At 39.9% G+C, this 26,145-nt stretch overlaps 1 protein-coding gene across 2 annotated transcripts in view; it reads left to right on the forward strand.

The window, feature by feature from the left end:
• Nucleotides 1-26,145, forward strand: part of LRCH2 (leucine rich repeats and calponin homology domain containing 2) — a 111,502-nt gene that overhangs the window by 22,737 nt on the left and 62,620 nt on the right. For both annotated transcript variants that reach the window (XM_012451783.3, XM_012451784.3), the window contains exons 2-5: nucleotides 10,772-10,916; nucleotides 14,514-14,640; nucleotides 18,985-19,090; nucleotides 19,173-19,309. In XM_012451783.3, coding sequence (XP_012307206.1) covers nucleotides 10,772-10,916; nucleotides 14,514-14,640; nucleotides 18,985-19,090; nucleotides 19,173-19,309 — 515 coding nt within the window. The remainder of the gene's footprint in view (nucleotides 1-10,771; nucleotides 10,917-14,513; nucleotides 14,641-18,984; nucleotides 19,091-19,172; nucleotides 19,310-26,145) is intronic.

A 26,145-nucleotide genomic window follows, 5' to 3' on the forward strand; every position in this document is an offset into this window, starting at 1 on the left:
AGAAGGTAAAAGACACATCTCACATGGTGGCAGACAAGAGAAGAGAACTTGTGCAGGGAACCTTCCCTTTTTAAAACCATCAGATCTCGTGAGACTTATTCACTATCATGAGAACAGCATGGGAAAGACCTGTCCCTTTGATTCAATTACCTCCTACCATGTCCCTCCCACAACATGTGGGAATTCAAGATGGAATTTGGGTGGCGACACAGACCATATCAATATGTGAAATGAGAAACAGTAACTACCTTACAAAGTTGTTAAAAGGATTAGAAATAATCTGTGCAAAGTGCATGGTATTGTGATCTAGCATGTAGGGAGTGTGTGTATAAAGTTGCTTCAATTCCACTTAACTTATTCTTGATGTGAATTTAGAGTTCTGATTTCAAGTTATTTCTCCATTAACTCCCATGTTCCTTTAAGCAGAAAATTCTATGGTGATATCTCTATTATAATGGTGAAGATGTGTTCAAATAGCATACTTCATTATTAGAAATTTTATCAGAGGTAAAAATCACATAGCCCTCTTCTTAATGTGTTTGTTTAATTTCCCTCTGCTTTCCTCTAAGGATACATGTGATGGCATTTTTAGGACCAGAGGTAAATATGTGTCAGGCTTTCAAATATTACCTAGGATTTTTATTTTTAAAGAAGAGACTGTGGTAATCTATATTATTAAACAGCACTTAAACTTAAGTTTAACAATTTGTGCAAAAAACTATCTCTACCCATTTGTACATTGAATAATACAAAACTATAATTAGTATAGTATAATAGTATAATTTCTGAAAGTCATTTTGTATATTTGGCAGAAATGGTAGCCAGTGGGCCAGGAATTTCACTGGGCAGCAGGTAGACCAATCTGTGTCTCTGTGGCTGGAGCTTGGGAGACAGCGAACAGATTTCCATTCTATCTGACTCCTCTCCTTCTTCTCTAGCCTCCTTGACTTCTGAAGCTTAAGAGTGTTACAGAATATAATTTAGATTGGGTTACTTAAGATTGTTGACCAAGGTCTCTAACAGACTCCCAGCAGTATTACAAGGAATGTCTTGAAGGAAGGCAGGAAACAGTACACCGCAATCTGTCTACTGTTGATTTACTGCCAATACTGCTTGATGTGATTTATGATTAAAAATAAGACAAGAAAAACAGCTCAGTGGTTTTAAAGATGCTTATCCCTAAGGATGCTAATTAACTGAGGTATCAATACTGTACAAGAAAAAAAAATACACAGCTATGTAATTTAAAAATATTTACAATCATTCTCTCATTAATTCCAATAAACTATCATTATGGTGTATATTAGTTTCTTGTGCCTGCCATAACAAATTATCACAAACTTAATAGTTTAAAAAACAGAAATTTAGTTTCTCACAGGTTTGGAGACCAGAAGTTAGAAATGAATTTAATTGAGCTAAAATCAAGGTTTTGACAGGGCCACATTCCCTGTGGGGAGGCTCTAGGGGAGAATCCATTCCTTGTCTCTTCTAACTTCTTATGGCTATTGGCATTGTGTGGCAGAATTATTCCAGTGGCTGCCTCCTTCTCTATGTGGCTCCCTCTTCAGTCTGTCTAATTTACCTTCTGCCTTTCTCTTATAAGGATGCATGGGATGGCATTTAGGGTCCACATTGATGATTCAGGCTAATTTCATCACAAGATCCTTAATTACAACTGTAAAAACTTTAGCATATAAGATAACACTCACAGGTTCCAGAATTAGGATCTGATATTTTTGAAGGCCACACAGTTCAGCGTACTACAGGAAGATAAATAACAAGTTTTAATGTCCTTTTTATGTGGAAAAGGTGAACTATTTTTATAATTGTCGTTTCCCAAGTGCTGTTTGTTGCCTAAGGCTTTGAAATTGTTGTGAAGCAAATCTCCCAAGGAGGAATAAATGAGCAGTTTTCCGATTTTTATTTATGTTTTTGAAAAGGACAGGATCTCACTCTGTTACCCAGGCATGAGTGCAGTGGCACAATCATGGCTCACTGTAGCCTCATCCTCCTGGGCTCAAACCATGCTCCCACCTCTTAGCCTCCAGAGTAGCTGGAACTACATCATGCAACCACGCCTGGCTATTTTTTATATTTTTTTGTAGAGATAGGATTTTGCCATGCTGCTCAGGCTGGTCTGGAACACCTGCACTCAAATGATCCTCCCACCTGGGCCTCCCAAAGTGTTGTGATTACAGACGTGAGCCACTCACTGCACCCAGCTGTTTTTTCCTGATTTTTAGGTGGATTTTTTTTTTTACTGGAACTCAATTAAAATACCAGTTTTGCATGTATTTCTCAATTATTTGTTCATTATTAGTCATATTTTTCTAGCGGCCCTAGTGCGCATGTTAAGTGGTTTTTAATGTTTAAAAAGCTCCTTGAGATGCTGTTAGTGTGAGATAGTTCAAGAAATTAAGATACAAATAGTTTTGTGTTATTTTCCATTTTTCTTTCCATGGTTATATTATTTTTGGCACTATTATTCTGTTTACCCAATGATTTAGAAAGGCTGTTTACACTGATTTAAAATCTGAAACACCCAAGAATTAGATTTATTATTCTTCATTTGATTTAACTCTATTAAATTAGAATAATAATTATAATTTTAAGTGGTATTTACTAAATAAATACATGAACTCATCCAGGAAATAGTTTATGAATGCACATTTAATTAAATTCCCCTAAGGGAACTTATAATATTACTTTGTAATTTAACTAAATAATCTTTTATTTGGAGAGGAAAGAACATAAAGCATCATGAAAAATGTGTAGATTATTAATGTCTTGATATTATTTAAATCATTAAATTATTCTTGTTATTAATGTTTTAATTGATGTTTTAGTATTTTTTTATGTCCCTTTTTGGTAGTTTATTTGCTTTTTTATTTCATAGACTTTATTTTTCAGAAGTTTTAGGTATACAAAAAAATTGAGCAGATCGTACAGTTACCCCATATTTCTTTTCTCCAGCTCACAGTTTTCCTATTTTTAGCATCTTACATTTTTGTAATGATTTTTTACAATTAATGAACCAATATATGGTACCTTTGATGATGATGAAAATTGATGAAGCAATACTTAATTATTACAATCTATACTTTACATTAGGGTTCAGTCTTTGTGTTATATGTGTTGTATGTGTTTTGACAAATGCATTTATCATGTATGCATCATCACAGTATCACATAGAAGAACTTAACTGCCCTGTAAATTCTCTGTGTTCCATTTATTAATCACTCTTTGATATGGTTTGGCTCTGTATCCCCACCCAAATCTCATATTGAATTGTAACCACCCTGTGTCAGGGAGGGACCTGGTAGGAGGTGATTGGATCATTGGAGTGGTTTCCCCCATGCTGTTTTCGTGAGAGTGAGTGGGTTCTTATGAGATATGATGGTTTTTAAGTGTGTAGCATTCCCCTCCCACCCTCTGCCTTGTGAAGAAGCTGCTTGTTCTTCATGTTCCACTATGACTGTGTTTCCTTAAGCCTCCACAGCGATGCAGAGCTGTGTGTCAATTAAACCTCTTTTCTTTATAAATTACTGATTCTCAAGTAGTTTTATATACCAGTGTGAGAATGGGCTAATACAGAAATTTGGTACCAAAGAAGTGGGGCATTGCTATAAAGATTACTGAAAATATGGAAGCAACTTTGGAACTGGGTAGTGGGCAGAGGTTGGAATGTTTTGGAGGGCTCAGAAGAAGACCGGAATATGTGGGAAAGTTTGGAACTCCCTAGAGACTTGTTGAATGGCTGTGATGCGATAGTGATATTTACAACAAAATCCAGGCTGAGGTGGTCTTAGATGGACATGAGGAACTTATTGGGAACTGAAGCAAAGGTCACTCTTGCTATGCTTTAGCAAGGAGACTGGTGGCATTTTGCCCCTGCTCTAGAGATCTGTGGAACTTAGGACTTAAAAGAGATGATTTAGGGTATCTGGCAGAAGAAATTTCTAAGTAGCAAAGCATTCAAGATGTGAACTGGCTGTTTCTGAAAGTGTTTCTGAAGTTATATGCATTCACAAAGAGATGGTCTGACATCGGAACTTACGTTTAAAAGAGAAGAGCATAAAAGTTTGGAAAATTTGTAGCCTATATGGTAGAAAAAAAACAACAACATTTACTGGGAAGAAATTCAAGCCTGCTGCAGAAATTTGCATAAGTTAAAAAGGAGCCCGAATGTTATTTGCCAAAACAATGGGGAAAATGTCTCCAGGGCATTTCAGAGATCTTCAGGACAGCCCCTCCCATCACAGACCTGGAGGCTTACTAGGGAAAAATGGTTTCATGTTCTGGGCCCAGAGCTCCACTGCTCTGTGAGGCCTCAGAACATGGTGCCCTGTGTCCCAGCCTCTCCAGCTTCAGCTGTGGCAAAAAGGGGCCAAGATACAGCCCATAACCCATAATGTTCCTTCAGAGGGTGCAAGCTCCAAGCCTTGCTGGCCTCCATATGGTGTTGGGCCTGTGGGTGCTTAGAAGACAAGGGTTGAGGTTTGAGAATCTCTGCCTAGATTTCAGAGGCTGTATGTTGTAATTCCTGAATGTACATGGAGAAGTCTGCTGCAGGGCTGGAGCCCTCATGGGTAACCTCTACTAGGGCAGTGTAGAGGGGAAATGTGGGGTTCGGGACCCACACGGAGTCCCCATTGGGGCACTGCCTAGTGAAGCTGTGAGAAGATGGCCACCATCCTCCAGACTGACGGCTTGTACCAAGCACCTGGAAAAGCTGCAGGTACTCAGTGCCAGCTCCTGAAACCAGCCATGAGGGCTATACCCTGAAGAGCCACAAGGGCAGAGCTGCCCAAGGCCGTGGGAACCTGCCCCTTCCATCAGTGTGCCCTGGATGTGAGACATGGAGTCAAAGGAGATTATTTTGGAACTTTTTACATGACTTCCCCATTGGATTTTGGATTTGCATGGGGCCTGAGGCCCTTTCATTTTGGCCAATTTCTCCCATTTGGAACAAGTGTATTACACAATGCCTGTACCTCCATTATATCTAGGAAGTAACTAACTTGATTTTGATTTTATAGGCTCATAGGTGGAAGGGACTTGCCTTGTCTCAGATGAGACTTTGGAGTTGGACTTTTGACTTAATGCTGGAATTAGTTAAGACATTGGGGAATTGTAGAGATGGAATAATTGAGGCCATCATATTGCCTAGCTTTTTCACGCTTTCTATATTTTTATGTTGGTTTCTGCTTATCTGGCTTCATAGCTATATCTTCTTTTTTAAAAAAAATTACTTTCATGTGGATGGGGGACTTTTTTCTTGAAGATGTAACAATGATGTTGGTTGGGTAGGGCCCCTTCTGGCTTTGCCTCCAGGTGCATGCAGTGGTGAAGACTCTGTATGGCTATCCTTATTGTGTTAATATGAGGTTCTTGGTAGGGCCTGTGGTGAAGTTGTGCTTGTGACTGGAATGCCTGATGGGCCCATCATCAGGTTTTTTTTTTTTTTTTTTTGAGGTGAAGTCTTGCTCTGTCACCCAGTGCAGTGGCGTGATCTCTGCTCACTCACTGCAACCTCCGCCTCTGGGTTCAAGCGATTCTCCTGCCTCAGCCTCCCGAGTAGCTGGGATTATAGGCACATGCCACCATGCCCAGCTAGTATTTTTGTGTTTTTAGTAGAGGTGGGGTTTCACTGTGTTATCCAGGATGGTCTGAAACTCCTGACCTTGTGATCCACTCGCCTTGGACTCCCAAAGTGCTGGGATTACAGGCATGAGTCAGCATGCCCAGCCAGGTTTATGTCTATCCTTGTGACCTTGGACAGCATATGCTGGTTCCTGTGTTGGCAGTTTCCAGGCAGGCTAATAATTTTGGCATCTGGGTGGCTTTCTCCGATGCTAGTTTTAGTAGAAGTATACCAGGCAGGTAAGCAGGCTCTTGAGCTCCTGAGCGGCTGGGGTAATGTGGGTGATAGAGGTAGAGGTGGTGGTGAGGTGCTCTCCTAGTTCCTGTGCACTGACTGTGCTCTTGTGCTGGAAGTGGTGGCAACAGGCTGTGCAAACTGGCTTCTAGGCCAGAAGGTGGTGCTTGTAGCTAAGAGCCAGCTGAGACTGTAGAGTAGGGTGTTTATGCCCAGTCTCTGTCCCCTAGAAGTGCTTATGTGTCCCAGGTGGTTGATTGAGTTGTGGAATGCCCCAGAGCCTGGCCCCCAACAGTGTTTGGCGTAGGATTAGGGGGATGAAGCTGGATGGATCCAGATTGGGCAAGCTTGTACTCAGCACCTACCAATAGCAAGTGCATGCATCAGCCATGATGTGGGGGTGGGGCGGGCAGTATAGTCCTCAGGCCTCTGGTGAAATGCTTGGGTGAGAAGTGACTGCTGCTGTGCTGAGGTCCTGCCATGGGTGCCAGGGAGGAAGAAACCACTACCGTCCCTCCCCCATCCCAGCTGTGGCAGCCAACCAGGCTGTTCTGTTATGGCAGTTTGTACCCAGCCCATAATTCAGCCATGAGCCATTGAAGCCAGCACCCAGCTCAAGACCAAGCCTCTTCAGTAACTCATCCTGCTCAGGATTGGCGCATGGGGAGCCTGGTTCCAATACCAGAGGCTAGAGCCCATGTATGCCATGTCTGATTCTCAGTTTTGGTTGTGGGATCCCCATCCCTGCTCAAGCCCCTGCTCCACAAGATGCAGCATGATCTTCCCCAATGGCCAAGACTCGTACTGCAGATTCCCAGGACCACTCATAGTTTGCTAAGAGCTAGGATCAAGAATGGCATCTTGGCCGGGTGCGGTGGCTCACGCCTATAATCCCAGTACTTTGGGAGGCCGAGGCGGGTGGATCACGAGGTCAAGAGATGGAGACCATCCTGGTCAACAAGGTGAAACCCCGTCTCTACTAAAAATACAAAAATTAGCTGGGCATGGTGGTGCGCACCTGTAATCCCAGCTACTCGGGAGGCTGAGGCAGGAAAATTGCTTGAACCCAGGAGGCAGAGGTTGCGGTGAGCCGAGATTGCACCATTGCACTCCAGCCTGGGTAACAACAGTGAAACTCCGCCTCAAAAAAAAAAAAAAAAAAAAAAAAAAACAATGGCATCTTACTGTGACTACTTAGTTCTCAGGAAGGGTGGGGACCCAGGGCATGTTGCCTCCCTGGAGCAGTTCCTTCTCAGTCTCCTGGATGCCCCCTAAATCAGATTCAGGATTTGGATGGGTCAGGATGGTCTCCTGTAGCCTGGATTGTATGATTCTCCAGTGGGGAAGTGGACTGGAGAAAGATACTCTCTCTTGTATTAGGGATTCATTGCCAGTTCCCAGACTGTCCTGACCACACAGTCTGTCTGCTTTCCTTCTTATTTCTAGATTTTGAAGTTTCCTTTCACTTTTTCTGTTGAACCCCGTGTTCCCTCCTGGATAATGTATTCAAAGTGTGATTGTCTGCATACCATTTGATTTTTCTAAGTGGATGAGGTGTGCTGGAAGTGGTTGTAGTCAGCTATCTTGGAAAAAAAAGGTCAGCCTCCTGTCACTTTTTGAACTTCTTTGATCTCTTCATATGGTTATTGTGTTTTCTCATGACCATTATTTTCAGCCTTTTCTGCTTGCTGTTTTTTCTCTACTCACTTTCTAAGTGTAGGCCTTCCTGATAGCCAATTCTTGATGTTTCTAATTTGATACTCTGATATTAGGTGATGTCCTACATTTCTGTGATTTAATAGAATTAACCATATTCCTACAACTTTCATTATTTTTTTTTTGAGACGGTCTTGCTCTGTCACCCAGGCTAGAGTGCAGTGGTGCCATCGCAGCTCACTGCAACCTCTGCTTCCCGGGTTCAAGTGATTCACCTGCCTTAACCTCCTGAGTAGCTGGGATTACAGGCGCGTGACACCACACTCAGCTAATTTTTATAATTTTAGTAGAAATGGGATTTCACCACGTTGGTCAGGCTGGCCTCGAACTCCTGACCTTGTGATCTGCCCACTCTCCATCCAAAATCTGGTTGGTTTAAATGAGTAGAATGATCCATTTTTCCATTTTAGGTGAGCAGATGGTTATGAAAGATCTCAGCTGTTTACCTAATTTATCAGGAAAGTTTACAAGGGAAGAAGCTATTAATCTAATGTCTACTTGTAAATATAAGACGACTAGGACTCAGGCTCATATCTTATACCTTTAACATGAACTTGTTGAAAGAATCGTTAACAATTTCAAAACTAAATTAAACAAATTTTAAGTTTTTCCCCGCAAAAGCATAAAAGTGGAAATTGTAACAAGAAATTCTTAAAAGATAAAAACAACTCTTCCTTATACTAGTTCTTAGGTAGTTACCATAGAACAGGTTCTTTTTGTTAGTTTCTTTGAAAAGAGATTTTTGGTCCCAAGTCTGCTCCTGCTTAGTATCTGCTCCGGCCTTCCTCTCTCTCTAAGCGGCTTCCTAGATGGCCTCTGGGAACCCTGGAGCCCAACTGGCTGTAAGAATCATGCGGTGGAGGGCTGCCCCTTTCTATGGGCAGAAGGAGCCCATGATCTTGGTCTGCCTACTTGGTCTTGGCCCCTCAAGTATCGGTCGCACTAGATGTAAATTTTACTGTTTAACTGTCGTGGCCGTGGTACTCCTTGTAGTGGCTTCCTCCTCCATAGCGGCCTCCTCTTCCACTCCTGCCGTTAACTGCTGCTGTAACTGTTGTGGCCCCACTGTAGGCGTCGAGTGAGCGGCAGTACTTCTTGTAGCGGCCTCCTCCTCCATAGTGGTCGCTCCGGCCGTAGCTATTGCTGTAACTGTCGCGGCCCCCTCTGTAGGTGTCGAGCGAGCGGCCCCGGTACTCCTCATAGCGGCTTCCTCTTACATAAGATGGCGGTGTCTCCCTCCTGGGAGCAGTGCTGCACGGGTCTCCGCAGCTCTCGAAGGGCTCTGTGGGGCCTCTGCTTGGATGATCCGCGTAGTTACGGTCGCGACCCCTGTAGCCATCTCGGTGGCAATGGCCTCTCGAGGGACAGTAGTCCCGGACACTGGAGTGGCCATAATGATGGTGGCTGTACTCTCTGGGTGAGGGAGCAAAATCCCGGGAGTCGCGGTAGTATTGGCTCGAGTAGCTGTCTCTGGGCGTCAGCCAGCCCAGATAGGGGTGGCGGTGTAGGGGTGGTGGCTTCCAGTGCGGCAGGTTTGAGCAGCCGCCTCACTTCCACAAGGCCAGGGCCTTCCCGTGCATTTCACTGCCACGGCTGCGAGCTAGGCCCCATGGTGCGGCCCTCTGGCGGGATGGGCTTGCCCAGTGCAGCACCGGCTGCGGCGTGCGCTTCATGGGCATTCGGGCTCTGTAGTGCTGCAGGTCAAAATGCCCCACGTACCTGCCATCTTCATTGGGCCTTCCCCGTGATGGGGGTCGCCACGGCCTGCCGCCACCCCCACGGATCCCGCACGGGAACCTCGGGTGACTGTGGCTGCTGGGGGGCCTCGGGCCCCACCGGCTGCTCTGGAATGCTGGTTTGATGGCCTGGGCCACCTTGATGGACTTACCATGCAGGTAATTGCCATTCATATCTCTGGTGGCAGCCCTGGCGTCTTCCGGGCTTTCAAAGGTGATGAACGCGAAGCCTCCCGACTTGGTGGTTTCTCGGTCTTTCATCAGGACCACCTTGACGATGCGGCCATACTTGCTAAACTCTGCCTTGAGGGCTTTCTCGTAGGTTTTGAGGTTGAGGCCCCCAACAGAAAGTCCCCAGGCGATCCACTTCCATCATGTCTGCCTGTGGAGTAGTCGGTCGGAGGCAGTGGGAGGGGATAAGGCAGTGCCAGTCGCAGCCTTGGAGCGCTCTTTGTTGAGGGCGGCTCCTACTGGTTGGGAGTGTATATCTCAAGAAGAAAAAGTATCTTACGTCATAGTTCTTGGGAACACCAACATTTATGATACAGGTAGAGGAAAACCTAGCAAAAGAAAATAAGAAGTAGCCAGAGAGGTGTTAGGAAGAGATCCCAGAATTATAGTCTTCTAAGCCAAAGGAAAATAATATTTCCAGACATATGGAATGGTTATTGATATGGTGGTTGTTGGTATTGGTGAATGTGAGAGTGCATAGAAATCAATTTGTAGTGCCTTGAGAAGTCTATGGTAAGTAAGAAATTTAGTTGTGTTGTGGATTTATGTAAATTTGGCTGTGAAAGAAGAAGAGGCAGATGGAGGGGGATGTGGGATCGTGGGAGGTATTTTTGTGTTTGCTTTTAAAGATTAGAGATAAATCTTCGTTGGTATTTTAAAAGACAGCATATTTGGATTTTAGACATATTGAAGCATATGAGGTACGTTTGGTTAATAAACATGTATTCTATGAGGTTTTTTTTTTTTTTTTTTTGGGACAGAGTCTCGCTGTGTCACCCAGGCTGGGGTGCAGTGGCATGATCTCAGCTCACTGCAACATCCACCTCCTGGGTTCAAGCAATTCTCCTGCCTCAGCCTCCTGAGTAGCTGGGATTACAGGCACACACCACCACATCCAGCTAATTTTTGTGTTTTAGTAGAGACAGCGTTTCGCCATGTTGGCCAGGCTGGTCTCCAACTCCTGAACTCAAATGATCCTCCTGCCTTGGCCTCCCAAACTGCTGGGATTACAGGTGTGAGCCACTGCACCTGGCCGTATGAGTGAATTTCTTAATGATATTATTTTTCCCTCAAGGGTAATATTGTCTATTTAAAAATATTTTAAGTAGTTGCTTAGATTCTAAGTGATTCAGCAAGTGTAAAAATAGTTCTTTTAATTACCATAGATATAGGTATATGTCTAATACTCAGACACTATTTTTTTTTTCAGATCTTTCCAGAAATCGTTTTACAGAAATTCCTTCTGATGTCTGGTTATTTGCACCCCTGGAAACATTAAATTTATATCATAATTGCATCAAAACCATTCCTGAAGCCATTAAAAATCTGCAGATGTTAACATACCTTAACATTAGGTAAGGAAATAAAAATACATTTTGGTTTTTATTGTCATTCTAAACTTTTTTAGTAGCAAAGGAATATGTTTGATATGACTGTGTAGCTTAAATTTATCTCAATATTATCTTATTTGTGTTTTTCATATGTTCACGTTATTTTGTAGGTTTTTATCTTGTTCTTGAGAGTGGAGCTTCTCAAACTTTAACACAAAGGAATTACCCTGGGATCTGTTAGAATGCAGATTCTAATTTCTTAGGTCTGTTGTGGGGTCTGCATTTCTAACAGACCCCTTGGCAATGCCCATGCCTACCTGCTGGTCCTTAGACCTCAGTTTGAGTAGCAAGGCTTTACACTATAAATATTTTCCTGAAATTATAGCATCACAATACAGATTTTACATGCATCCTTAGATATGTGAAACAAAGAAACAGTGCTTGAGCTATTTTTTCTCACTTTTATGACCTCTTGCTTTTACTTCAAGGATGGTTAGAGTGGGATGGGAATGCTGAAAGGTTTGGAAGTGGATGACAGTTCATGTTTATACTTAGTAAGTGCTTATCATGTGCCAAGCAGTATTTCAAATGCTTTACCCATATTACCTTATCTAGTTTTCATGACAACATTTTGAGATAGGTATTATTGTTATCCCTGCATTACAGATGAGGAAACTGTGTTAAGCTCTTTGTCCAGATTCATAGATATATTCAGCAAGTGGTAGAGCCAAGATTAAAATCAAAGCAGTATGATTGTAGAACTCTCATTCATACATAGCTCTTACCCTATATATATATAAAAGAATGAACACTCAATAAGTATAAGAAAGAACTTTCCCTGCCAAATCAGTAACATTGAATGAAAATTGATATATTTTGACTTAATTTTAGAATTTGTTCTTTTTTTATTGAGTTGGAAGGGATAATCTCCTCATTAACCAAGTTGTCTAAATTCACATATAGAGGAGTAGTAACTATAATATATATAAATGATAATGTTCTCATCTCACTGTGATATATCCTTTCTATTATATGACTCCCCCAGTGGTATTACCTGACAGTACATGCTATTTTAACTGAAACCACTTTACACTGCCGGGTGCAGTGGCTGACACCTGTAATTCCAGCACTTTGGGAGGCCGAGGTGGGCAGATCACAAGGGTCAGGTGTTTGAGACCAGCCTGACCAACATGGTGAAACCCTATCTCTACTAAAAATACAAAAATTAGCCGGGTGAGGTGGCAGACACCTGTAATCCTAGCTACTCGGGAGGCTGAGGCAGGAGAATAGCTTGAACCCAGGAGGCAGAGGTTGTAGTGAGCTGAGATCACGCCATGCCCTCCAGTCTGGGAGACAGAGCAAAACTCTGTCGAAAGAAAAGAAAAGAAAAAAAAAGAGAAGAGAAAAAAGAAAAGAGAAAAGGGAAAAGGAAAAGAAATGTATGAGAGAAATTTCCTTCCATAGGTATCAATCCTTGTTCTCTAAGTAGGTATAAATCTCCTTGGCCTGGCTTAAGAGAGGTTTGTGGAAAGTGAGGTATTTTTAAGTTTTGTCTTTGTTTCTGTTTCATTTTGTTCTTTTGCAGAAAAAGTGATTTGCCAAAAACTGAATTACATTTCTCCCTTAACAAATATGGTAATCTTAGTTTTACTGAAGTTTTACTAAAACTTTCTCTGATTCTATCCTGTTGTGTCAACTTTGATTGTTTTTTACAGTCACAAAAATCTTTGAGCAAACTATATTGAAATAACATTTGTTCTAGTGACTGATTTACTCTTTAAAGCATGTAGTAAAAAAGTGACAATTAATAATTTATTAGCTAGTATGAACAAACCAGATTCTCGTGAAAGATGATTGTGTGTTAACTCTGAATATTTCTTTTTTTTGAGTCTTGTTCTGCCTCCCAGGGTGGAGTGGTGCCATCTTGGCTCACGGCAAACTCCACCTCCCAAGTTCAAATGATCCACTTGCCTAAGCCTCCTGAGTAGCTGGAATTATAGGCACCCACCACCAGACCTGGCTAATTTTTAGTAGAAACAGTGTTTCACCATATTGGCCAGGCTGATCTCAAACTCCTGACCTCAAATGGTTTGCCTGCCTTGGCCTCCCAAAGTTCTGGGATTATAGGCGTGAACCACTGTTTCCAGCCTGAATATGCTTTTTAAGGGAAGAATATAAACTGATTTTAAACTATTTTTGGCCTGAAGAAGTATTAGAATGAGTTTGCCATTATTTCGTCCATGTATTTATTTATTTTGCTGAAAATATCTTAATAAACTTATAAGATAATTTTTCAACTCTTCTCTCTTCCTGTATACTACCCCCCTTTTTTAGTAGAATCCTACAGAAAGATCCTTGTGTGCCCTGGTGTGAAGGGGCCCAGATGGACCATTTTTCCAAGGAGCCTGCTTGACCCTGAAAGTATGAAGGATTATGACAGGACCCTAGCCTATTTGATATTCCATCAGCCTGGCCAGTATTGCTAGTTGAGGGGCATTGCCAATTTTTGTTTGTTTGTGCCATGTAATTAAAGCCAGTCTAGTGTTTCTGGATGTCCTTTGCCAGCGAAAAGATGAGGTGAAGGGTCTTGAAGTCCCCCTCTTGGGTAACACTGGACTTTTGTTGCTGTGTGTGTTACACAAAATGCTACGTACAGGTCTATAAACGTTACTTTGAAAAATAGGAAAAATAATAGCTTATTGCTTATCAATGCTTGTTAGTATGTAAATGGAATGGAAAAATGTGTATTTTGATAGGGGGTTATTTGGGTTTTGGCATATAAATTTGACCATAGTAATTTGAGGGCCAAGGCCCCAGAGCCAGATTGCCTGGGTTTGAATCCTGCCTCTCCCACTTTACAGCTGTGTGACTTTGAGCAGTTTACTTAAACTCTTTTTGACTATTTCTTCATCTGTAAAATGGGTATCACTATGAGAGTTAATTCACATGAGCTGCTCTGAACATGGCCTGGCAATAGTAGGTACTCAGTTAATGTTAGTTATTATATTTAAATGTATCTACAGAGATGAGAATGTTTTATCAACTTTGAGCTGAGATAAAGGTGCTAATAGGCTGTTAAACCTTAAAAGGGAATGGGTTAGGGTTACTACATGTTTTTGAAGATATGGTCCTATTCATTCTTTTATAAATTTGAACATAGTGCATGCATAGTTATTCCTGGAGACTTTCCTTAGCATAGAAGTATTGAATATACCAGACTTATATTAAGGAGCAAGGTTCTGACATTCTTGAGCTCAGAAGAATCATTCTGGGTTTTTGAGAACTGATAGTGTGTAGAACAGTATCATAGGTCTGACTGCATAGGCTTTGCTATGCTATGGATTTCTGCTGTACTTGGGCAAGTCACTTAACCAGTTTTAACTTTCATTTTCTGTTTCGTATAATGAAGATAATAACTACTTGATCTTGTGTCATTAATGTGAGAATTAAATGAGACAGTGCATATAAGAAATTTAGCACTGTGCCTGATACAAAGTGAGCACTCAGTGATTATTATTACTTAGTGATAGAATATTATTTACTTACAAAGTGATTTCTTCTTTTTTAATATGTCACATTTCATATGTATTTCTCATAATGAGACTTTCTGATTCTTTTCAGTCGAAATCTTTTATCAACATTGCCAAAATACTTATTTGATCTTCCCCTTAAAGTTTTGGTCGTCAGTAATAATAAACTGGTATCCATTCCAGAAGAAATTGGAAAGTTAAAAGATTTAATGGAGTTGGTGAGTAAAATAGTTATATTAATTGAATATAATATGCATAATATATACACCTTTACATTTTGGAAGATTATTCATTATTTTATGGAATTTCATTTTAATTTTTTTAAAAAGTATTACCTTGGTATATGTCTAAATTCAGTAAGACTTAGTAAAATCTTGAGCTACTGTATGTCTGAGTTTTCCCAGTCAGAAAATAGCATGGTTCTTTCTTAGTCCTAGTGATGTTAGAAGGCTTGCTTACAAACTTTAAGAAATACTTTTCAAATGAATAAGCATTTGTTTACCCATTTTATGGACAGTAAAGGTCTTAGAGAAAAGCTAAGGGAATTTATTAAATAAGGCTTTTGTAAGACTATGATATATCCTTAGAGAAAGGAGGTAGAAGAGAGTTTCTACAAACAGTAGAATTTGCAACATAACTCTTCCTCACTGTTTGCTTATGTGATGTTATAACACTTTTTAGACTGAAATAAATGGTAAGATGCCATTATATGCAATTGATTGTAGAAATACAGAATAATTTAAATTAATTACCTGGGACATAACATTTTAGGTATTAAAGGACATTGAATTATGAGAGAAACATATACAGATCCTCAAATCTTTGAGCTATTTTTTATATCTTTTGTTTACCTTCACTTTACACAGTATACCATGCTGCTTTTTCTTTCCTTTTTTCTTTCCTTTTATCTTGAATGATGCTTTGCTAATAAATAGGTATTTTTAAAGTATGCTTTTTGTTTTTTTTGAGACAGAGTCTCACTCTGTCACCCAGGCTGGTATGCAGTGGCACGATCTTGGTTCACTGCAACCTCTGCCTCCCAGGTTCAGGCAATTCTCATGCTCAGCCTCCCAAGTAGTTGGGATTACAGGCATGCACCACTATGCCCAACTAAATTTTGCATTTTTTGTAGAGACAGGGTTTCACTATGTTGCCCAGTCTGGTCTTGAACCCCTGGCCTCAAGTGATCTACTTGCCTCAGCCTCCCTAATTGCTGGGATTACAGGTGTGAACCACTGTGCCTGGCCTAAAATCCTAAAGTATTCTTATGTATGACTATATTATGTCCAGGGGCCCAAAAGTTTTCTTGAGGAACTTACCTCCAATTTTAAATGAGAAATGCGTTTTAGCAGAATGTAATGAGCAGAAATTTCAGGAATACCTTTTATTCATTAAGGAATACCTGCATGTCTAATCGATGTCCAATTATAATACAAGGAAACTTCCTTGAATTTTACCTTATGTTTTAGAAACATATAATTTAGAGATTATAAAAGATCTTAGAAGTGATCAGATACAACCACTTCCTAATGTAGGAATCCCTGACACATCTGTATATTTTCAATGGTGGACAATTCTGTATGTGTGTGTGTGTGTGTTTGTGTGTGTGTGTGTGTGTGTGTGTGTAAATGCATGACTGTTCTAATTCTCCTGTGCAAAACTCTATTTGTTGTTACTCGTTCTTATTTTGAACCAAAATACATGCTTCTATAATTTTTTTCCATTGATCCTGGGACTACCATATGAAGAAATCGGACACTTGTAATCTGTTATGTGTCTATTCTCCATTTTACTAAACTCTTAAGATGTGTTTTTCTATAGCTTAAACATCCTTATTACCTTTATTCCTTTGTATGACTTTTTACTTTTAGCTATTTCTATTTAGAAAATGATCCCTTTAAAATCTCTCTGAATGTTATACTAAAAAATGAACAAAGGTTCCAGATGTGATCTAACAAGTTCATAAGAAAAGGGACTATTATTTTCTTTGATTTGAACACCATTAATGCTTTTCAAAATTTTATAAAGGTTATAATTTAAGATTTTATGTCTCTGTAATTTATTTCTTTTTTAAATTTAGTTTTTGGCCGTATGTTTTTATTTTCATTACATGATGTAATTTTTAGATAAATGAAATGTCAAAAATAATTAGGAGTTTTAGTTTAATTCTAGCGTTGTTGTCCCTCTATGGGGGATTGGTTCCAGGATTCACCCAGTACCAAAATCCACGAATATTCAAGTCTTTTATATACAGTGATAGTATTTACTTATAACCTACACACGTTCTCCCTTATGCTTTAAATCATGTCTAGATTACTTATAATGCCTAATACAGTGTAAATGCTATGTGAATAGCTGTTATGTTGTGTTATTTAAGGACTAATGACAAGAAAAAAAGTCAATATATGTTCAGTACAGGCACAACCATGCTTTTTTTTTCCTGAATATTTTTGATTAGTATTTGGTTGAATTCATGAATGCAGAACCCATGGATATAGAGGACCAACTGTGTTTTTATTTAAGTAGAAAATGTTTAAATGTTAAATACTATTTTTTTAGTAAGTACTATAAAATTATTATGATTTAAACTCTTGAAATCAGTAACAGTAGATGGGTAGATAGCATTAGGAGGGCTAATTGACAGTTGTAAATCATATATTGAATTTGTGGGTATTCCCTGTCAAAATATTTTCCCATGATACTCTTCCATATGATGTGATAATCAACTTTAATGAAATTCTATCATTAGAAAACTAGGAAATGCTCTCTGGCCTCCAATCCTCTGCAGAATATTTTGTAGCACACCCACTGGTGTGGGTTCATTTTCTATGCCTGGGTGTATTTCTCCTGGGAAATGACAGCTATCAAATTTCTATGGATTTTCCATATGGAAATCTTAAGTATCAAATACCTTTAGAAAGAAGCAATAATGTTTAAAGAACATTTTTGCAAACTTTTATTATCCATCATTTGAATAATAGTCTATTCTGAACATAGCAGCTAAGATGATCCTGTCAAAATATAAGTCAGATCATGTCAATCCTCTGTTCAAAAGTTTCTGGTTCCTGCCCATATCTCAGAATAAAAACTAAAGTCATATCCTTCCCTCTATTCTACTCTCTCCCTTGCCCATTTCCCTCTAATTACACTTGATTCCTTGCTGTTCTTTGTAAGGTGTCAGGTGTGCTCTGCCTGAGCACATTTACTTTTATTGTTTCTTCTCTCTGGAATATTCCTTTCTTATATATTGGTATGGTTCACTCTTTTAGCTCTGCCAATCACCTTCTCTATGAGATGAGCTAGTATCCTCCGCTATTATGAGCATAGCCATTTTCCTACCCTGTTGTTATTTATTTTTTATATAGTACTTATTACCTTCTAGCATATTGTATAGTTTACTCCCCTTGCTAGCATGTGAACTCCATGAGGAGCTATGAGAGCAGGAAATTTTATTTTGTTCCTTTATATGTCCCCAGTCCCTGGAACAATACCTATCAAATATTAATAGTATTCAATAAATATTTCTTGTTGAATGAAGATGCCTTAGAATATTATTTGAAAGAGATGTCTAGGATATGTTTTCCTAATCATCTATAGCATTATTATATTCTTCTCTGCATGGATTTACTATTATTTTGGAAACTGAATGTATATACTATTCTCCTCCATCCAAACTAATACCATTTTCACTAAAAGTTGGAAATTGGTGGCAATTGCAGTAGAATAATAATTTCATTTGAAGTGTGTCTAGAATGATTACTGTCTGACACCATGCTGTAGATTTGTTTTCTTTTTGTTGATGTTATTATAAGAAAGAGGGGAGAGAGCATAGTTGACTGAAACTGTTCTTTATTTTGTTATTATGATAATAAATAAAAACCTCAATTTGTTATTATGGAAACTTGATATTGTTTGCCTTTAAATTGGGGCTTGGATTTTGACTGCAGAGATTTCCTGAGAGATACCTGAGAGATTTCCAACTCAAATCTCTTAGAATGTCTTTGAGTTATGATATGAGTCACAAGTGTTTGAGCTTACTTCTCATTTTGTATCCCTTTGGAGAAAGTGATTTAGTTAAATTGATCCTGATCATAGTCTGTTTCTCCAATGCACATTTGTAAATCCTTGACTTTCTTAGCTTCTGCCCAACGAAGTATCTCAAGACAACTACTGTAATTGACAGATTATACAATGTTTGAGAGTTGTTAGTCTTTTACTTTACCTGTACATGAAGAGTGCTGGATTGTTCTTATTTCTGGTTTTGGCTGGTATGAGATGGTCTTTAGTTGAGATTTTTCAAGAGGCTGACTTATGCAGTTACTAATCTGTAACCTCAAATTTTGTATGGAAAGTTTCTATATACTGTGCTAGGTTGACTTCATGATGTAATATAAATAGAAATCTGCCAGATAATCCATCTTTAGAACAATGACATTAGATGGTAACTTTTGCTAGCTATTAACCATGTGCTTTAATTTAAAAATCAGAATATATATGTGTGTGTGTATATATATATGTTTCTCAGTTAGCTTGTTATAATTCTACTTTATTGTTTTCTTTAGGATATTAGCTGCAATGAGATTCAAGTCCTTCCCCAACAAATGGGAAAATTACATTCACTTAGAGAGCTAAATATAAGAAGAAATAATCTTCATGTTTTGCCAGATGGTAAGATGCTCACTATTTTTACTCACAAGAATAAGAGAGTAACTACGTAAAATTTAATTAACTATTTTTCATTTCTGACCAGAATTAGGAGATCTTCCTTTAGTCAAGCTGGATTTCTCTTGTAATAAAGTGACCGAAATTCCAGTTTGTTACAGAAAGCTGCATCATTTACAAGTAATAATTTTGGATAACAATCCATTGCAAGTACCACCAGCACAGGTTTGTAATAAAGATTTTATAGATATTTCTTCTCATTTTTGTTCATAATTTTATCTGTTTGTGACTGGTAAATCAAAAAGCACCTAAATCAAGAGCTAATTTGTTGCTCGGGCACTGTTGTCTAAAGTTTTTCTGAGCATTGCCTTTTGCATTTTGGTAGGAGTTTTAGCTTAGGCTCTAGGATAGCATTTGGAAAACCTAGATAGTAACTTTCTGCTTGTGAAATGATAATTCTGGTTGTTAGTTATTTACAAAAGAGACTCTGAAGTCTCTCTACCTGTTTCCCACTCAGGTATATATCTACTTGGGATTTGTTGTGGGATTGATTGGAGCACATTTTTGGCACTGAGTGATGGAATTATAACAGGAAGAACAACATACAAGTGGAAAATATTAATTATGACTTTTAGTTTAGTGAGAATCAAATCCATGTGGAATCCTCTAAAATGATAATTAAGGAATAAACTATGATATAAACCCATAAGGGCAAGGATGAAAGAGAAGGAAGAGGACAGTGGGTAAGAGATGTCAGTAGATTCTGAAAATGGAAAATAGAATAGTAGAAACTAGTGCCTTTACTTAGATTTCACAAGAGTATTTGGCTGAGGAAGAAGTAGCAGTGGAATGGTACTTTATGCTGTATGCCCTGGAAGAGGGTTTGCAGACATCCAGAAGAAAGGTTGTCTTTTTCTTCCTACAAAAGTACATTCCACTCATTCCAAAGGGTTTGCCTTTTCTCATTCAACTAAAGGCAGGCTAGAGTGCTGGTAGTAACTGCTTTAGCAGAATGAAGAAAGCTGAAACTTGTGCCTGCTATGGGAGAAGGCAATCAGAAGCAAGTTGATTTACAAATCAAACCCGGGAATGGCTTGAGTATTGGAGGAAACATGCAACTCTGAATGTAGGGATTAAGTACTGAAAACATGATAGTTTGTGGAATATCTAAGGCAGTGCTGTCCGGTAGAAATTTCTGAATGATGGAAATGTTTCGTAACTGACACTGGTTCAGTACTGTAGCCACTTGTTCATGTGGCTGTTGAATGCTTGGAATATAGCTAGTGCAACTAATGAACCAAACTTTACATTTTATTTTAATTTGATTTATTTAAATTTAAATTGCTACATGTGACTGGTAGCTCCCATATTAAACACCACAGTTCTAAGATTTACACCCTCAGATTTTTGCCCTCAGCCCCACAGCCACAGACTATGCCTTACTTGCCTCAGCAGAAGGCCAGAATTTATTCTAAGGAGTTGGTGAATCCTTAGGTTTTCTCTGTTAGCTCAGTGGCCAGGTGATGACTCACTTCTTGCCTCAGCGGAAGACTGGTATTTACTCTTTAGAGAAGCACTGTTGTACCGTCCAATATGGTAGCCATAGTGGCGACTAAGTACTCGAAAGTGTATAGTGTGACAAAAGACCTGAATTTTTAGTTTTATTCTGATTTGATTAATCTACATTTAAATAGACACATGTGGAACAGGAAACCAAACACCACATGTTCTCACTCATAAGTGGGAGTTGAACAATGAGAACACATAGACACGGGGAGGGGAACATCACACACTGGGGCCTTTCAGGGGGTGGGGGGCAAAGGGAGGGAGAGCATTAGGACAAATACCTAATGCATGTGGGGCTTAAAATCTGGATGATGGGTTGATAGGTACATCAAACCACCATGGCACATGTATACCTATGTAACAAACCTGCACATTTTGCACATGTGTCCCGGAACTTAAAGTAAAATGTGGCTAGTGGTACCCTATTGGACAGTAAAGCTATAAAGGGATTGAACCAGAGGCAGGGGCTCCAGGTACAGCTTATAGCAAGAGGGAGACCCCATACTGAAAACAGCGAATGCTTGCATGCCAAATGTTGAGACCCTCCAGCTTGGCTCCCAGAATGCTTGCAGCCTGTCTTACATATCTCAGACAGAATTGGTGGATTTCTTCCTTAGTAAACTGCACCAGGAGAAGAGACATATCTAGGTACTGAACTTTTGGGGTCACCTGATGAAATGGCTAGTCTGTGTCTGATCACCAGATAGGTGGAAGCTCACCATCAGGAAACTTCCCCATGTTCACAGAGCTTCCAGTTTGTTTTTTATTATCCCCTTTCAAAATTAACAGATAGATCAGGTGGTAGCTCATGCCTATAATTCCAGTACTTTGGAACCTTGGAAGGCTGAGGTAGGAGGATTGCTTGAACCCAGTAGTTTGAGGCTGCCATGAGCTGTGATTGTGCCACTGTACTCCAGCCTAGACAGCAGAGTGAGACCCTGTCTTAAAAAAAACAATGAAAAAAAAAGGGCTGGGTGCGGTGGCTCACACCTATAGTCCCAACACTTTGGGAGGCTGTGGCAGTCAGATCACCTGAGCTCAGGAGTTTGAGACCACACTGGGCAATATTGTAAAACCCTGTCTCTACTAAAATACAAAAAATTAGCTGGGTGTGGTAGCACACACCTGTAGTCCCAGCTACTCAGAAGGCTGAGGCACAAGAATCGCTTGAGGCCCAGAGGTGGAGGTTGCAGTGAGTCAAGATCGTGCCACTGCACTCCAGCTTGGGCTACAGAGTAAGACTCTGTCTAACAAAACAAAAGAAAATGAACAGACACCCATGGATCATTAGACATTGCAAGAATAATCTCTACGTGAAAGACAGAGACCAAAACACCAAAAGGCTTTCATTGAAACAAAAGGGAGCACATTAATTTTTTTTTGTGTATATCCAGAAATATTTGTAAACCATATATCTGATAAGGGGTTAATAGCCAAAATATATAGGGAACTCATACAACTCAATAGCAAAAAAAATTAATAACCCAATTAAAAAATAGGCAAAGGACTTGAATAGACATTTTTTCAAAGAAGACATACAAATGACCAACAGCTGTATGTAAAGATTTTCAGCATTTCTAGTCATCAGGGAAATGTCAATCAAAGCCACAATGAGATATTACTTCATACTTGTTAGGATGCCTATTATCAAAAAGAAAAGATAACCAGTGCTGGCAAGGATATCGAGAAAAGGAAACTGTTGTACAGTATTGATGGGTATGTAAAATTCTACAGACATTATGGAAAACAGTATAGAGCTTCCTCAGAAAACTGAAAATAGAGCTACCATATGATATTCCAACCTGTAACTGGGAGACAGGAGCAGGGCTGCAGGGGTGTTCCAAAGATGCTCATTATTCCCTGATCAGATATGTTTTTTCCAGGTCCTTGGCCTCTTACCCAAGAATGGGGAGGAGACCCAGGTGGTGCAGTGATACTGTTCAAGTAAATATCAAATCCAAAGAGCTTTACGGAAAAGCGATTTATTAGTCAGAGAAAGAGAAAGAGAGAGAGAGAGAGTGATAGATAGATAGATAGATAGAGAGAGAGAGAGAGAGAGAGAGAGAGCGAGAGAGAGAGAGCTCCCATGCTGTCGTGGGAGGGAATCCAGAGATGGAGTCCCTATAGGTAAGGGAGTAGGCGATATTTTAACCCCAGAGTTACTCCCACCCCATTCAAGTTCTTGTCCAGTGAGAGGAGCTTTTCCAGACTTCCTCTGGAGTGATTGATCTTTGACTCTGATGCTGGATTGGCTGCCTGGCTCACAATAGAGGCCCTCCTTCCAAGGCTTTTGGTGGGCTTTCTAAACAAAGGGAGCTCACCTGGGCTGCCTACCCTTCCCACGTGAGAAAGTTAGACAAAAAACTCTAGGCTCCCAGCTGGGAAGGTGGATGGAGGTATGGCACTGGGAAGTTCTTGCCTTTAACCATGCCCCTTGTGGACCTGGGAAAAAAAGTTAACATAGTCCTTTAATCCCACTTCTGGGTATATATCTGTAAGAGATAGAAAAAGAAACCAAACTGTTTTTCTAGTTTAACCCTCAATACAGAATACTTCGCTTCTGGCCACCAAAATATATGGAGATTTCTTCACACCACCAAGCAGTTCTCCAGCAGACATTGACTGGGTGTCTATAATTCAATTCAATTCTGACACTACCTGGAGTCAACATCAGATCCCATAGGTTAAGAGCTCAGTCCCACAGACTGCTCATCTTTACTTCTGACTGAACAGCTATGAATTCAGGTTCCCATGACCCCCTCCTCACATTCAATTAATTTACTAGAGTGGTTCACAGAACTCAGGGAAACACTTTACTTACTATTGCTAATTTATTACAAAGTATACAAATGAATAGCCAGATGGAAAAGATGGATAGGACAAGGTATGTGAGAAGGGGTGCCAACTGAAGGGGTGGACCCTTCCACATCGTAAGGGTCATGGCTGATACCCCTATAACAAAAAACAAGTAAACAAGATAAAAGGATAAAAAATTTATTTGATATAGTTTTACGTGACACTGGAGCCTTCAGAATGCGGACTCAAAGATACAGAGAAAGTTAACTGACTTATGCTTAGATTCAACTGAGACTGGGACAGTGATGTAAAAATGTGATTGGACAAAAAAAAAAGAGTATAAGCTAATGGTAATAGTTAGAGTGGGAGAACCTAGCAAGGCCTTTTCTTGGCGTCTCTATTGTAGCGTTTGTTCCTCCTGCATATAGGATAGGACTCCTCTGGAATCAGGGTTTTCTTTATGGCCAGTGGTTACACAGAAAGGTAAGAGAAGCTTAGAGTAATATTTTTAGGCTTTATGGCTTGCTTTGGAAGAAAGGGGGTTCTAGTGCCTATGACTGGCCTTGGGGAAGAGAAATTCTAGTTTCCATGACTTGCCCCTGGTGAGAATGAGTAGATGAGAGACAGGGGGTCTGGAGAAAGTCAGAGAAAAACTTTGCCTCTGAGGCCGCTTCTGAGGCTTTCATTTTGGTGTATTGTTTTCTGAGACTCAACGAAGCTTCCATGCCCTCTTTGGTCACGCCACCTTGCAGGCATCTCCACGTGTTTAGCAATTTGTAAGCTTTCCGAACCCTGTCCTTTTGGTTTTTATGGAGGCTTCATTGAGGAGGCATGATTGGTTACATCATTGATCATTGGTGATCAACTCAACTTTCAGCCCTTCTCTGGTTCCTGGAGGTGAGAGAGGTAGGATTGAGAGTTTCAACTCTCTTATCCCATGGTTGGTTTTCCTGGCAATCAGGCCCCTATCCTGTGGCTATCCAGGAGCTCCCAGCCACCAGTCATTTATTAGTGTACAAAAGGATACTTATCACTTAAGAGATTGTATGAGTTTTAGGAGCTGTGTGTAGGAAACGGGAGCAAGACCAAGTATACATTCCTTACAAATTACAATATCCAAACGAAATGGAATGAGGATCTTAAAGAAATAATCTGCACTCCCATGTTCATTGGATTATTCATTACAGTCAAGATATGGAAACAACCTATATGTCTGTCAACAGATAAATGAATAAAGAAAATGTAGTGTGTGTTGAGGGGCTGTGGGGGATGTGTCTGTGTGTAATGCAATATTATTTAGCCTTAGGAAAAGAAGGAAATCCTGTCATTTGCAACAACATGGATGAAACTTGAGAACATTATGCTAACTGAAATAAACCAGACACAGAAAGATAAATGCTGCACGATCTGACGTATATGTAGATTCTTAAAAAAAAAAAATAGGGCCGGGCGCGGTGGCTCAAGCCTGTAATCCCAGCACTTTGGGAGGCCGAGGCGGGCGGATCACGAGGTCAAGAGATCGAGACCATCCTGGTCAACATGGTGAAACCCCTTCTCTACTAATACAAAAAATTAGCTGGGCATGGTGGCGCATGCCTGTAATCCCAGCTACTCAGGAGGCTGAGGCAGGAGAATTGCCTGAACCCAGGAGGCGGAGGTTGCGGTGAGCCGAGATCGCGCCATTGCACTCCAGCCTGGGTAACAAGAGCGAAACTCCGTCTCAAAAAAAAAAAAAATAAATAAAATAAAATAAAATAAAAAGTTGAACTCATAGTGACAGAGAGTAGAATGGTGGTTATCAGGGGCTGGGGGGTGGGATAAAGGGGAGATTTTAAATGATACCATCCTTCAGTTATAAGATGAATAAGTACTGGAGACCTATTATATAGCATGATGATAATAGTCAATAATATTGTATTGTATACTAGAAATTTGTTCAGATAATTGAACTGAAGTGTTCTCACGACACATACAAACAAGGTAACTATATGAGGTGATGGGCTTGTTAATTAGCTTGACTGTGGCAATCATTTCACAATGTATACTACAGCTGATCCTTGAACAATGTGGGGGTTAGGGGCATTGACTCCCACATACCATAAAAATCCATGTATAACTTTGGACTCACAAAAAACTTACCTACTAGTAGTCTACTGTTGACTGGAAGCCTTATCGATAACATAAACAGCTGCCTAACACATATTTTGTATGTTACATGTTATTTACTGTATTCTTACAATCAAGTAAGCTAGAGAAAAGCAAATGTTATTAAGAAAATCCTAAGGAAGAGAAAATATATTTACTATTTGCTAAGTGGAAGTCAATCATCATAAAAATCCCAAGGTCTTCACCTTGAACAGGGCTGAAGAGGAGGAAAAGGAGCGGTTGGTCTAGCTATCTCAGGAGTGGCAGAAATGGAAGAAAATCCATGTATAATGGACCTGCATGGTTCAAATTTGTGTTGTTCAAGGGTCAACTGTATATCAAAGCATCACATTGTACATCTTAAATATAAACAATTTTTATTTGTCACTCATACTTTAATGAAGCTGGAGGAAAAAAATAAAGAGGAAAAATGGAGCATATTCATAGGAGTGCTAATCAGAATGACTTTCTAGCAGCAGCCATGGAAGCTGCCAGATGTTGGAATGATACCTTTGAGGACGAAGAGAATATTTTCAACATTCTACACTCAAACT

The sequence above is a fragment of the Aotus nancymaae genome, unplaced genomic scaffold (genome assembly GCF_030222135.1).
Source record: "Aotus nancymaae isolate 86718 unplaced genomic scaffold, 86718_ANA_hifiasm-v0.15.2.pri h1tg000004l, whole genome shotgun sequence".
NCBI classification, from domain to species: domain Eukaryota; kingdom Metazoa; phylum Chordata; class Mammalia; order Primates; family Aotidae; genus Aotus; species Aotus nancymaae.